General features: G+C 41.7%; 2 protein-coding genes across 2 annotated transcripts in view; both read right to left on the bottom strand.

Moving 5' to 3' along the window:
• arid1b (AT rich interactive domain 1B (SWI1-like)) overlaps positions 1-11,878 on the bottom strand; it is a 25,288-nt gene extending 13,410 nt beyond the window's left edge. The window contains exons 1-10 of the mRNA XM_034900294.1: positions 11,129-11,878; positions 9,008-9,199; positions 7,357-7,500; positions 5,894-6,007; positions 4,446-4,692; positions 3,555-3,638; positions 3,063-3,215; positions 2,127-2,454; positions 1,307-1,431; positions 560-630 (exon numbers count right to left, since the gene is read on the bottom strand). Coding sequence (XP_034756185.1) covers positions 560-630; positions 1,307-1,431; positions 2,127-2,454; positions 3,063-3,215; positions 3,555-3,638; positions 4,446-4,692; positions 5,894-6,007; positions 7,357-7,500; positions 9,008-9,199; positions 11,129-11,608 — 1,938 coding nt within the window. The 5' untranslated portion in view covers positions 11,609-11,878. The remainder of the gene's footprint in view (positions 1-559; positions 631-1,306; positions 1,432-2,126; positions 2,455-3,062; positions 3,216-3,554; positions 3,639-4,445; positions 4,693-5,893; positions 6,008-7,356; positions 7,501-9,007; positions 9,200-11,128) is intronic.
• A 759-nt stretch (positions 11,879-12,637) lies between these two features.
• Positions 12,638-14,532, bottom strand: part of LOC117961461 (interferon-induced protein 44-like) — an 11,108-nt gene continuing 9,213 nt past the window's right edge. Inside the window, exons 6-7 of the mRNA XM_034900136.1 lie at positions 14,241-14,341; positions 12,638-13,244 (exon numbers count right to left, since the gene is read on the bottom strand). Of these exons, the coding sequence (XP_034756027.1) occupies positions 13,053-13,244; positions 14,241-14,341 (293 nt within the window). The 3' untranslated portion in view covers positions 12,638-13,052. The remainder of the gene's footprint in view (positions 13,245-14,240; positions 14,342-14,532) is intronic.

The following is a 14,532-nucleotide window of genomic DNA, read 5'->3' as shown; positions in this document are numbered from 1 at the left end:
ATATATTACTACTCCTGGCTGTAATCCAAATTGCCCCTAAGGAATATTAAGTGACCTTGTACCTTGTTTAGTGATTAATAAACCAACAGAAGTAATTTGAAACAATTCTTTAAGGCACAGGAAGCCGGTGTAAAGACTTAAGAACTGGAGCGATGTGATCCAGTCTCTTGGGTATAGTGAGGACTCTAGCAACAGCGTACTGAATCAGCTGCAGATGACAGTGGTTTTTTAGGGAGACCTGTAAAGACACCGTCCCAGTAGTAAAGTCTACTGAAGATGAAAGCATGGAGAAGTTTTTCGAAATCCTATTGACTCATAAGTCCTTTAACCCTTGATGTATTAGTAGTAGTGTAGATGTGGTCCAAAATGTCACGCTTTTAATATCTTCCACTCTTTTTGTAAAATGGGACGCACACAAACCTGTGTAAGAAGAGAACAAAAAACGCAACACAGCCATTCAAAAACCTGCATCCGTGCTGTTAGGCTGCATCTGTTAGAGCGTGCTGACTGGCAGAACAAACAGCCACTGTGATTGGTCAACTAAGCCACAGGCACGCACCTTGGTTTTGGGCGGTTCGTAGCCGAGCTCGACCAGTCCAGTCCCGTCTGCTGGCATCATCACCCCGGCGCCTGGAAGATAAACGATGAGGTTACAAACAAATCCAGCGCCAGACGGATTTTTAAAAAAGCGGCAACTTCCGGGTCTAAAAAGTGAAGCCCATGCTGGACCTAAGTATTCTTCAACACAGAATGATGTTCATTTAGGAAATGATACTCCCATTTATTTGAGAATAGAGGATAAGAGGCTTAGTATTCTGTCAACCCAGCTAGCATTGGCTGATAACTTAAGGAAAGTTAGCAGATTTACTGTTCTGCCGTACGTGCAGATAACCGGCACCAGTACCTGGTCTCCACTGGAGCACTTGCTTCTAAACGGGTTGAAGGCAGCACCTTTCTTTAGCGTTTAGCTTAGCGCAGTGCCATTGAAACCATAAACAGAACCTAAACAACCCGTAACACTAAACACATTTAGCTGCGTTGTCCTGCCCAGCTCCATCCTTTGTTCAGATTTGGGCTGAATCTCATCCCCCAGTGGATAGCTTCTCAACTGTGTGAGACCAGTACTTCCTCTAAAATTAGAAAACGTTTCAACGTCAAAAATTAATTTAATTTAATTTTAATTAATTAAACTACCAAAATGGCAACAACCAAAATGCAAACTTGAGGCTTCCACATGGTAGCCCACAAACAAAGGGGGACGTCATGGCTGCTAAGGCTAAATATTACTTGAGTCTACGAGTCCTACCTGAGGATGTAGCGTTGTAGGGGGGTCCCTGCGGAGTCATCCTCCCAGACTTGCTGCTGTTTTGCTGGCTGTACAGGCCTCCCCCCATTCCTCCCATCTGGGCCATGCCCAGGTAGCTGCCCTGCCTGGACAGCATAGAAACAAATCAGGATTTGGATTTTATTACGAGCAGCTATTTTGGCCGCTCTCATGCAGGAAGTTACAGGTTTAGGACGACGAAAGCGTATGTCTTCAGGACTAGTGCTAATGCTAGGGCACTGGCAGTTCAAAAGAGTAATAAAAAAAAAAAAAGCAGCAAAGACATCGAAAAAATTCACAAAAAGGTCACACAAAAAAAGAAAGAAATTGCTATAAAATCCCACTACATTCAATTTTATTTTATTTATAGTATCAAATAACAACAATTACAACAAAAGTTATCTCAAGACACTTCACAGAGAGAGAAGGTCTAGACCACCCTCTATATAATATAATATTTATAATACCAGTAATTCCTCCAAGAGCAAGCAAATAGTGTGACAGTGGCGAGGAAAAACTCCCTTTTAGGAAGAAACCTGGGACAGACCCAGGCTCTTGGTAGGTGGTGTCTGACGGTGCATTCAGGTGGTGTTGTGATAATTGTTAATTCCGTATTATGTGTATTTGTGTACTTATGTGGTCAGTGGGTGAGTGATTGTCTGGGTGGCTAAAAGGAAAAGAAATGTTATTTGTGCTGATTTTGAACTTCGCACCAATTAACAAATACATTTAAAAAGAAAGAATATTTAAACTGATAATATGTTTAAACTGTCCTGGATAAGTTCTGGTTTTCTGGACTCACCTGCTCTGGGCGGCGTTGGCATTGGCACTAGGCCCAACGTTGGGGCCGACCTCAGGCTGTTTGCTGCTGGCGTTGGGCCCTGGGGGCCCCATGCCCTGCCCGGCAGGCTGTGGCATGCCGGGGGAAGTAGGGGCCATGGTGCTTCCTCCAGCGGGGTAAGACCGCCCCCCGGCTCCGGGACCTGGGCCGCGACCTGCTGGAGTAGACGGTCCCTGGCCGTGCATGGGACTACTGGCGTTCAAACCCAGGCTGTTGGCTAAGCCGGGGCCCGGGCCGCTGTAGTTGGCACTGGGGGCCCCCCCATAGTGGGGGGGTCGAGGGTAGTTACCTAAAGAGGGCGAGAGAGTTTTAAAGCTTGATACTTTCATAAAAGTGATTTTTTCAAAAGCTCAGTTTAGGCCGAAGACTAGTGACAATGAAAACTGTATTAAATCGGAAAAGGGTTCTGAACCCGGCTCATCTCAGCACACCAAAGCTTCACGGTAGGCTAGGGACGTCTGTGTCCTGTCAGTGTTCCCGTGGTGAGAGCCACAACCCAAGACGGTAGGCTAGGGACGTCTGTGTCCTGTCAGTGTTCCCGTGGTCAGAGCCACAACCAGAGACGGTAGGCTAGGGACGTCTGTGTCCTGTCAGTGTTCCCGTGGTCAAAGCCAGAACAGACAGCAATGTTCCCAAGCAACTGATAGATAACATGTTAGGAATTAATGTTTAGTCTTGCTGCACGTAGTATCATTACATTTTATCAGCGGTGTAAAATAACTATACCGTAGGGTTAATTTACAGATATGAAATCGGACTCTTGTAAAGACAAAGTAAACGGTTAAAATGATAATCTGTTGTAGAGGTAAGAAGATACGCTTTAAGTTTTACACCATTAAAGTCACATTACAAGATCTCCTGCGAAAAAGTACCCAAGCATAGACACAGTTGTGTTACCTGGGGGGCCGTAGTGGGCGTAGGAGGCCCCCTGCTGGTAAGAGCTATGGTGCATGGGCCCCCCCGGTGCAGTGTGAGGGGACATGGGTGGTGCCGACTGCTGGGAGTCAAACTGATGTCCCAAAGTGCTTCGCTGCATGGAGGGAGGGAAACCTGAGGAAACACAAAGGAGGGAGAGTGAAGATGTGGAAGGTGGAAACTGTTAGCATAGCTCCATCCAGGAAAATGATTATAGCTTCAACAATATTTTTGATTATTTGTGTGGATTATGATGTGCTTGTTTGGTTTTTGAAATGGGGATCAGTGTTTCCCAAAAAGCCCAAGATAACATTCTCACGTCTTGTTTTGTCCCAAAACTCAAAGATATTCAGTTTACTTGTTTTTACGTTAAAATATGACTGTTTTATGTGACTGATTATCAAAATAGTTGGAGATTCCAATAGCTAATTGTCTTTGCAGCTCTAAAGATGAATTAGAGGATCAGGGTCATACCTCTGTCCTGGGTCATGGCCGAATGGGAGGGATGAAGACCAACGTCTGATCCAGGACCAGAGAGCTGAGGGGCCAACTGAGAGCCTGACATGTGCATGCACGCACACACAAAACAGAGACAGACAGACACATACACGTTAATATCAGCCTATGATACTTTGTGGTCTCCATGGCAACACCATGACAGGTAAGGACGTGCAACTTGTTAACTCCCTCCCCAACTCCTTTGGGTATGATGATTCAGACGTGAGTTTTTGTAATCATTATAACTGACTTTCACACAGACAGCGAATACTGCGAAGCAATAAAATATAGTTCTCTATATGTAGATTTATCTGAGCTTTGCATTGTGATGGAAAAACCCTGAGCCACCCAAGACGACAGATTTCATTCAACCTTGACAAGAATCCTCTCCTTCTGGTCTTACCTTTCACAATAAAAGTCATGGACTGTGTTACTGTGCATTGTTTTGGTGTTTATTCTTAACGCAGGTTGTGTAATGCAAGAAAGACAAAAAGAAAAAATAGAAAGAAAGAAAGACAAGACAAGAAAAATGCAAGAAAGAAAGACAAAGAAAGAGAGACATCAAGACCTAAGGAAAGAAAAACAAAAAGAAAGACGCCGAGATCTAAAGAAAGAAAGGCAAAGAAAGAAAGACGCCAAGATCTAAAGACAAAGAAAGAAAGACACCAAGATCTAAGGAAAGAAAAACAAAAAGAAAGACGCGAAGATCTAAAGACAAAGAAAGAAAGACGCCAAGATTTAAATAAAGAAAGAAAGAAAGACAAAGAAAGAAAGACATCAAGACCTAAGGAAAGAAAAACAAAAAGAAAGACGCGAAGATCTAAAGACAAAGAAAGAAAGACGCCAAGACGTTGATCCTGATCCTACCTGGTCCGCTGGTGGCGGGGGACATCGGTCCTGATCGTGATTGGTTGCTCGAGCCGGCTGGGGACAGCGAGGGTGAAGGGGAGGGCCCGGAGCGAGCAGGCGGGGGGAGGCGAGGGGAGACGTGGGGGGAGAAAGGAGAACGGGCCGGGGTCCCCTGGTCGCCCTGAGCGCTGCCGGAGCCCGACGCTCCTGAAGTCACCGCTGCCTCTGTGCCCGTGGGCAAGTCATCAATGGAACCGGATAAATCCTGAAACACAACACGGCTGCTGCTTTTATTCTGTTTATTTAAACACGTTGAGATATGAGACGATTAAAATTAGGGATGGGACGATACACTCAACTCAGGGTACGACTTCAGTTTGACAATTAGAGCCCGACCGGTATATCGGCGGGCCAATATTATCAGCCAATATTAGGCCTTCCCCAAACTATCGGTGTTGGCATTTAGAAACATTTCAAAATGCTCTTTTTTAAAATATTCATTCATCAGATTCTGATCATCATTCCACCTCTGGAGAAAATCGTTTTGTGAATAGAGCCTGATCGATAAAATGCAATAAATAAATGATTCTGATAAATGAATATTTAAAAAAATAATGGCTTTGCACAGTTTGTCCACCAGTATGCGCTCTAGGAATTTCATCCCAAACTAACTATATTTTTCATAAACGGACGCCTGTTAAAGCAATTCCCGGATAGGTCTCCCTAAAAGGTTGGAAGCAAAATTGTCCAACTAATAAATATTGATTGTAATTGGTCAGATGACATGTTCCCCACATTTCCAGACTCGCCTGAATGCCTCACAGCCTTTGATGAACAAAGTTTTGCAGCAGAAGAAAGTGACTCTCTGACTCTCTTTATAGAAACTCACACCGAGTAAAGTCAGCTACGGCTGCACAATAAAGTGCAGAATGACACCTAGAGATATTTTGAGTTAGTTCAATAAAAAAATGTTGGAAATTATTTCCTTTCGTTTGTTTTAAACTCAACAAGCAGTTTGTTGTTTTTTTATCAGAAAACTGTAAGCAGCAGAACTGAATTCACTTTAATAATTGTTAAACATTGTTGCATATCACATATTTTCCCATATCGTGCAGCCATAATTTACACCTTCAAAGAAAGAACAGAAGGAAGTTATTATAGAGTCTGTCTGCAAGGCCTTTGGTTGCAGCTGATTTCTACTGATTGTTTTAAATTTATTTATATTAATATTTAATTTATTAAAATTAATTTAGTGAGAACTCATAAATCTGTATTTTGTTACGTGTTTCTGGATATATATATATTTTTTAATATATATCGGAATATCGGATTGTCTGTAGACTGTAGCACCTTGAGATTGCTGAAATATACAATGCAATACAAATAAAATGTACTATTATTATTATTATTAAAACAGAGATAAAACTACATGAAGGCCTATTTTTTTGGGGTGGGTTGAGACGTACCGGCAGGCTGGACGGCCTCTCCTGTTGGCTCAGATTCATCTCCTCATGGTTCGGTTTCCCAGGAGTCATAGCAGCAGACTGGCCGCGCCCCCCGTAAGCCTCCTGAGGAACCTCCTGAACAAGACGAACGGAGACTCAAAGTTCAAACTACAAAAACACCCAACAGAGCTTTACACTCACTGAAACCATTAGGTAAAAGGTATTTTTCTGTCTTAACGCTTGTTTATGCTCAACACACATTCAGTAGGGGTGGGATTCAGACGCCTCCCGTAGTTCTTTAGTAGATTATGGTGAACTAGTGTGTGTTGTAGCAGTGTTTTGTCATTGAGAACGAGCTAGCATGCTAGCGCTAGCACGTGCTACGGTTAGGCAGCTCGTCTTGGCTATTAACGTAGAAAGCCGTGCAGATGTTGAACTGATCACCCGGAGACTGAAGGCAGAGGACATTCAGAAACCGTGTAGAACAGCGTGGATAGTTTTTTTTCAAGTTTGAATCCGTGTGGAACCACCCGAGACACAAGATAACACCCCAAATCCGATTTTTTTTTTTTATCATATGGCCACTTTGCTTAATTTGCTTATTTTTCATCACAACATTTAGAAATGTTCTAATTTTGGAAGACATACATCTGAAATCCGAGTAGACTGAAGGGGACGTGAATCAAAAACATATTATGTCCTTTTGTTTTCTGTGTTCAGTAGTTTGCATAGACAGTCAAATTAATGGACACAGCAAAGCCGTAGACTTCCACAGAGACCAGTGAAGTCTATTAGAAGCTCTTTTTCAGCGAAGGCTAAGCATTAGCGTGAAGCCTCCAACTGAGCTTGAAGCACATGTAGATGTGACGTAAGCAACCGGTCTGAAAGTTTTAAGTCTTCTGGTAGCTGTGCAAGAGAAATCCGTTTGTGGATAAATGTAAATTAAATGAATTCACTTGCCACTTACCGAAGTATTTCCAATCCAAAACTTTGCTGAAATATTCTGTTCTGATGCTTTTCATAGACTCTATATGTTTCTATTATTTGTCAGCCTATTTTTACAAAAACTGTTACTTCGGAGCCATAATGTGAGATACAAGGTAATGAAGCATTTTATACATTGTTGTGTTTCTTTAGAAATTAAAAAATGGACAATATAGTCTTTAAACGCTTCAGATTTAAAATGATATGCTGTCTAAGTGATGCCAAAATGAATGGGAGTCAATGGGATGCTAATGGAAGGTGATGGCTTGTTAGCCTTAGAGTCCCCCCATAGGAGGTAAATACAGATCTCTCTCTAATAGTGGCTTTCATTTGCCTCAGATTTCACTTCTGACGATATTTTAATAAGAAAACCTTGTGGTTGATTTGCTGTTGTCATTCATTCAAACTCCAAACTTTCTCTTGCTTTTTCACAACCTTCATTCACATTACTAGGCTTTTATTGTGAAACGTTTCAGACAGATTTGTAGTTTTAATCGTACCTGTTGTGGCAGTGGGCGTGGCTGCATGTACGGCGGCTGGCTTGGGGCAGCGGGCTGCTGCTGTGGAGGGCTGAAGTACGGAGGCTGACCTGGCTGAGAGTAACTACCCATGCTCTGTTGCTGCTGGCTGTACTGAGAACCCATCTGAGAAGAACCAAGGACACAGAACATAAGGATCATGTGTAGTATATCACACAACAAATACTCTTCTTATGAAACACTATGGAAAGGATCCATGTAAATAATCCCTACTTTTATCATTGCAGACGCACTTAATTCAAAGAGGACAGAAACTAAATAAAACTACTAAAAGCCGTCTTGGTTCATCTTTCCACTGTTCCCACAATCACCACTCTGGTCCGGTTGAAATAAACTCTTAATTCACCCATTTACATGTGGAGATATAATGGCATTATACACAATAAAAGTACTGATTATTTACATGGAGTCTGTTGGGTTTGGTGATGGTGATTTAAGGGCTGTTTCATTCAATTTCATCAGCAATCAGGGAGTTAATAAAAAGACGAGTCTCAGGGGCCATGTGGGGCCTCGCTCACAGCCAGCACAGATGACAACACTGACACAAGTTCCCTCAGGAAGAAAAAGTCTGTCAACCTGTAATGATGTAATAACACCTCTGGTACTAGGTGATGGCAATCTTTCTTCAGGGGGATGAGAGCGAGGCTACTTGTCTGAAAGCTGCCTTGCTCACACAAGATCAAACTGTGATCAGAGTAATATAACAGCTGAGAAAAACATGCTAAGCTAACCGTAGCGTTAGAGAAAAACACCGGAGATCCTTCTCTACAGCAGCAGAAACCTGCATGCAACAGTTTCCTCAGCAGTGTTTCCTCTAGAATTGTTTCCCTCTGCAGTGGGGAGGCAGAGAGACGGCAGCGTTCGCTAACGTTAGCTTCTTGTCTCATCTGGGGTCTGATGAACAGTAAATTTATCAAATTTAGTGTCCGCAAAGTTACTTTCCAATAAAACTGTAGCTGTCATATTTCACAAGACCCGCATAAGTGGGATTTCAGTGTTGCGGCTTTCGTTGCCGTATGTCACTTTGCCTAAGATTGAGTGACAAGTAGTACTCGTTCTGTTGTTAATTTGGTTACCATGACTTTATAAGCAATGACGTCCTGTCACCATTCCTGTTGCTCGGGGAGAGAGAGCGGATGACAGTTAGCATGAGTTCAATAGAGCAGTCAGCTCTGCAGAGTTTTGTAATTACGACTTTTCATAAAAGCTGAAGGGGCGCCGATGCACATAGCGGAAACCCTGATGTGCGCATGCCATATTTTTCATACCATGGCGTCAGAAATTGTACCGTGGCGGGTCACCATCAACACATCAACAGAGGAAACACTGCTAAGGCTGCCAATTTTTAAATGGCTCCGGTTACAGAAGCGATTTTTTCCCCGTTCAATATCTCTGGTGACGTTCTATTGGCTATTGGCTGAGTTCATATGTATATATTGCATATATTTAAACAAAAGTTTGACTTGGGTACATTCAGAAAAAGAACCTAGGTTGTGATTTGGCAAGAGTTACGCTGTAAGGCACTTCTGCATTTGCAGCACTTTGCCAAACCAGATGCTTTGTCCATTATAATGAACGGTCTATGGTCTCTATAGAAACAGACTTCTCCCACCTGCTGCTGAGGGTACTGCATCCCTCCCATCCCCATCTGCCCCCGGCTGGGCATCCCCATCGGGTATCTTTGGGGGGACGGAGCACCGTAGGGCTGGCCCGAGTACGGCGCACCCTGCTGCTGGGAGTACGGGTTGTTGCTCATGCCGTAAAGCTGCGAGCGCTTCATCCCCATCGGGTCCATTGCCGGCACCTGGAGGAGACACGGGATTGGTGGATGAGCGATTGATTAATTTCCAATAATCTAAACAAAAATCTCTACAGCAGAAAAACTTCAAACTCATTAACATATCAATTGTATTACCAGAAGTTTTGTTCTGGTGACATCACTATATCCAAGATAAATCTACAAATATCTTGCCACAGTTTACAGATATGTATACATTTCCAGAAAAGTTTCAGTATGGGACTCACTGAAGGCACGGCTCAAATAATAGACAAAGAGACCTCTTTCCAGCATTTTTTTTCAAATCGTAATCGCTCACAAAATGTGAGCAACCCAAAAGCCTTGGAGGCCATTTTAACCCAGAGTCAGCCTGGGTACGCTTCATATTAAAAACATGCAGCCACACAACACACACAGCTACACACGCAACGTGAACATTATCGATTCATCTGCCGATTTTCTTATCTTTATTATGATTATTAAGTGTTTCCTCTATATGTTAAGTCTAGTTTCTCAAACTCCAAGATGGTTTCTTTAAATGTCTTGTTTTGTCAAACCAAAACCCAAAGATACTTACTTACAACAGAACAGAAGAGAGCAGGAAACCTCCATTAGAGAGTGAAAAATGTAACATTTTCTTCAGGAAGGATGCTGAACCCCCCTCCCTCACCCGTCGAATGCAAACAGATACGCCGTCCAAAAAGAGAGGGAAAACACTCTTGTCTTTAGAAGAGATTTGAAGCGTCATGGTTGTTAAAGTGGCTTCCTTTTGTGACTGTGTGATGTCAATAGACCCCGGTGTTAAGGGTTTATCAACGGTGTGTGTGCTGCTGCTTTCAGCTGGTGATCTGGCCTTGGGTTGGCACGAAGCTCAGTATTACGGCTCCGCCTCATCCACAGAAGAGCCCTGACCTTTACACATAAAGATTAGCCATGTGGCCATCGCCAGTGGCACAACACTGGAGCATTATATCCGCCACACTCCTCCAGCTGAATTGCCCCTCCAGCTGCATTGCTTCTGGCAACAGTCACTGAAAAATCTCTTTTCTTTCAAAAAGCATCAAGAAAAACAATAACAAATACGTGGCTACAACTTGATGACTTATTTTTATGTTTGTGTTACTGTTGTACTGTTGACTAAACATCAGAATTTCCCCACTTGGGATCAATAATAAAGATGTATCATGTCGTTACACATCTTTGTAACACTTTGTTCTAGTAGAGCTCTATAAATTATTTATAATAGTGTATCTTTATTTCACACTCATAAGTAAGTGAACAGCAGGAAATACAAAATTGTATGTTGTTTTTTTAATTCATGTTTTAGCAGTAAAAACGTCTATTTCCCATCACAATAAAAGCCCCATTGGAATTGAATTAATTAGCATATGTGAAGCGATTAGCTTGCTGTCAGAGTTGAATAGAGCTGTCAAAAATAAAAGGCGGCCGCAGCTGATTGTGAACTCCTGTCACCAGATCTCTGTTCTAAAACTACATATTATACATATATACAGATACATGTAATAAATAAAAGTGTTTACAATACGCAAGCTTCCTTCACAATAACACACTGCCTTTTAGGGCCTGGCTCGGTTAGCAAAATGGGTTGTGGCTAGAAGGGATACAGCTACAGCCGGAAGTTAAGTAAAATCTCGCAAAAACAAGGCTAATATAAAAATGTTCGTTCCTCTGGAGTGGTTAAATCAAACCCACGACCTTATTATCTTAGTCGTTTTGGTGGCTACTCTTAACTGTCGTCGTGGTAGCTAGCTGTATCCCTTCTAACCTCAACCGCTAAAACGCTACGGTTGGCTTAGCATGCTAAGATGCTACGAGTAGCTTAGCCTAGCATGCTAAAGAAACGGAGTCACCTTGGACGGCAGATAATTAAGTCAAACAAGTTAATTACCAGCAAACAATAATGGACGGTAGTTTAACTAATAAAGTGTTTTTCACCTGAGGTCTGCCACCGCCCTGCCCGTTGTTCCCCGGGCTCATGGCCGGGTGACTTCTTTGTTGTTGTCCCCAGCCGTGAGTAGCCGAGCCGTACTGAATGTCTTTAGCTATCGTTAGCTGCTGTTGTTGTGAAGAATTAACGTTATAATCAGGATAGCCACTTCCATAACCGCGCATCATCGGGCTGGGAGACCTCAATAACTGGTTTAGAGTCGGTGTAGCTCCGGAAGGGTGCTGTTGCTGCGGACACTGTTGTCCGGGAAACCGTTGTTGAAACCCTCCGCTTCCAGCCGGGGAGTTTGTAGCAATCATAGCCGCTTTGGTTCCCGGGCCCATCAGGTTATTCCCCTGGCGCGAGGGACTCATTATTCCCGCGTATCCACTATTCCCATAGCCGGGTCTATAGTTTGGGTAGTGGTTATTATATGGGCTGTTGCTGTTGTTGTTGAAGCCTTCGTGGGAGTTGTGAATCTGATCCATAGTGATGTGTGTAGTCAGAGTGCGCCGCTGTTACGGTTATTACCCCAGCCCCTGCGCTTTGTTGTCCGCCATGTTGATCGAAGCAAGGCCCTCCTCTTACATTCCCATAATAATGATTTAACTCGGAGCGGTTCCTCTCAGAGAAGGGTTGTTAGTGGTGGTTGTGTTGTTGGTAGCTGATTTCAGGCTGGCATCAGCCCCTCAGGAACAGCGCTCAGCCTTTCCGCCACTTTGTTTCCAGCGGCCACTCGCGGTATCGCAACGAAATTCTCCCATTCTGGCCCACTGCAATGATGCATTCTCATCAGTGAGAGGCGCTGTTACATCAAAATAGAGGCTAAGGTTAAATCTTTATAGATTTATAAATCTATAAATATACATTTATTTTATAAATCTTTATAGATTTAACCCTTGTGTTTTCCACACGTCTAATTTGTCCCATTTTCAAAGGGATTTTTCATATTAGAAATATATTTCTTTAAACCAAATTTTATTTTAGTCCAAATAATTAATCATTTCTGCAATTTTAAACAAAAAAAAAGATATAATGTCATGTCAATTAGGTTTACTGACCATGAATTGAAAACAAAGCAACAAAAAAGTCAGAAAAATAAGATAATTTTCAATTCTGACCTGGAAAGACAACAAGTTCACTGTCGACAGGAAGACAACACAAGGGTTAATCTTTTTAGATTTAATTCAGCACATCTTTAGAAAGTATTTCTCTGAGGTCCCAATTCCCCAAAACATATATTAAAGCTTCTTGTTGCCTTGTATTTTAATCAATGTAACTGGAAAATTATCTATTTTCTCCAGGTCTTTCATGTGTAATTGAACATTGTTAATATGGAAACATAACTCTTCAAAAAGCAAATTTATTGTATTTCAGCTGGTTTTATTGAAGCTACTAATTTAAAGTTATGTATGTTTTAAAACTAAGCTAATTGTTAAACTAGGTAAACAAAACTAGTCCTTATTGTTCTGTTAGATTATTGACAGCCAATGAAAGGTCCTGAAAACTAATTTTTCAAATTATAAGTGATGAATTCTTACATTAACACATAATATACAAAGTTAGAACAATTTCAGTCAATTTACATGAGAAATGTTTGTCTGTTGTCTCCTCACTGATATGAAAAAGATGTTTCATGATCTCATGACACATGTAATTTAAATCTGATTAAACCAAACCTACATATTCCTACAGTAGCAGATTAACTGAGTGGTTGAGTGAACTCTTATAATACCCAATCATGTTTTTTTTTACTTTATGGCTGCTTATTTAGTCATTAACTTTAGTCATTAATATTTCATGTTACTGAGACAAACTGAAGATTTGAAGGCAAGTTTTCAAGGGCTTTGAAGTAATACACCCACAAATGTGGTAAGCAAAAAGTAATAAATATTAGATTGTTAGAAATCCTGCTGGTAATGTCACAGATTGTTATTTTGACATGACAGCACGACTCGGATTTTTGCGGAAGTTGATGCAGTCGTCTCCGAAGTTGATGATGTTTCTCAGGGCGCTCAGGATCAGTGAGTCAACGTCGTCGTCGAGGTTGATTTCTTCATCGTAGTTCTTCACAGGGAAGATGCAGTTCATCGGAATTCCCACATTTACACTGAACTGCTTCATCTATGGTTTAAACACAACACAACAACCCGAGTTTTCCTCTGCGTACTTTAAAACTATTTTCGTTTTGTTGTTGAAAAGTCCGTCACTAGCACCAGATCCATCATTCTCTGCTGTCACTAAAGAGACCCGCGTTACATCCAATAGCTACGGCCATCCAGTGGCACCTGGTGGCAAACTCGGCTGAACACATTACAGCCTGAAATAGACTAAAATACTGGTAGGAAAATAATACTTTACATGAGTACTGTAACCCAGAATAAAAAGCATGAATATATTGTTGAATCTGTTAAATTAAATTGGTAGACATGTAGCCTACATTACGGTAAATTTGAATGCACATTATTAGAAAGGCACGCAGGAGATTATCCGCACTATATTTTCCCTGGCCTTAATTTGAGGCCGGACTTTATTTGTCCGTGTTGACGACGCCCCCGGACACTATCAGAGGCCCGGCCTTTAACTGATCACCAGTCTTAATTTAAAGAATTATGGTATGTGACTTTTTGCAACTAAAACGCAGGGATTATGAAATCATGCAAGACCCGCATTATCTTGCGTGGAAATCGGCAATTTATGCAGCGAAAGTGTGGCGTATTTGAAAAAACGCGGCCCCTGCATAAATATGTAGACTTTGGCTAATTGTGCATTGAATTCTGCTATCGCATAATCATGCTTTTCTGGAGGGACTGATTGGGCACACAAAAATTGAGAATTGATTTGAAGTTGCAGCTTCTGTTCTTGGGGAATGATCTGAATCTAGACCGATATATTTACATGGCTTTAAACAAGGCGAAAACAGATCTTTGGTAAGCAGTAGGAATTATAAAATTGGCCAGAATATCGAGTTTGGATTAGAATTGATATACATGTAGGAAGAGAATAAGTTCTGGGTAGTGGTCATATACTGAATAATTTAAGTAATATACTGTACCTCAATACATTTGAACTGTGCCTCTATTACAGAGCAAATTCATAATGTTACTCATGAAAACATACCTTTTCCTTCAGGTAATTGACCTTGTAGACATTCTGTAAATCTTCTTTGATTTCAGGACAGACCTGATCAATCTTGGTGAGAATGGCCACTTGAGGAATACCTGCAAGGAGAACACAAACTGTTGTACTCTGTGATTAAAGAAACTGTTAAAGCCACAGGAGGGACTGCTCAATACCCAGGCTATAAAATAAGATTAGATTAGATTAGATTAGATTGGACGTAAACAATCTGAAGAGAAAAGGCAAAAGTGGCGTTGCGTTCTCACTCTTTATTCCGCGTATAGACAAGTGT

Source organism: Etheostoma cragini, chromosome 18, assembly GCF_013103735.1.
Source record: "Etheostoma cragini isolate CJK2018 chromosome 18, CSU_Ecrag_1.0, whole genome shotgun sequence".
Classification (NCBI taxonomy): domain Eukaryota; kingdom Metazoa; phylum Chordata; class Actinopteri; order Perciformes; family Percidae; genus Etheostoma; species Etheostoma cragini.
The sequence above is the reverse complement of the archived record's forward strand: the minus strand, read 5'-3'. Positions and strand labels throughout refer to the sequence as shown.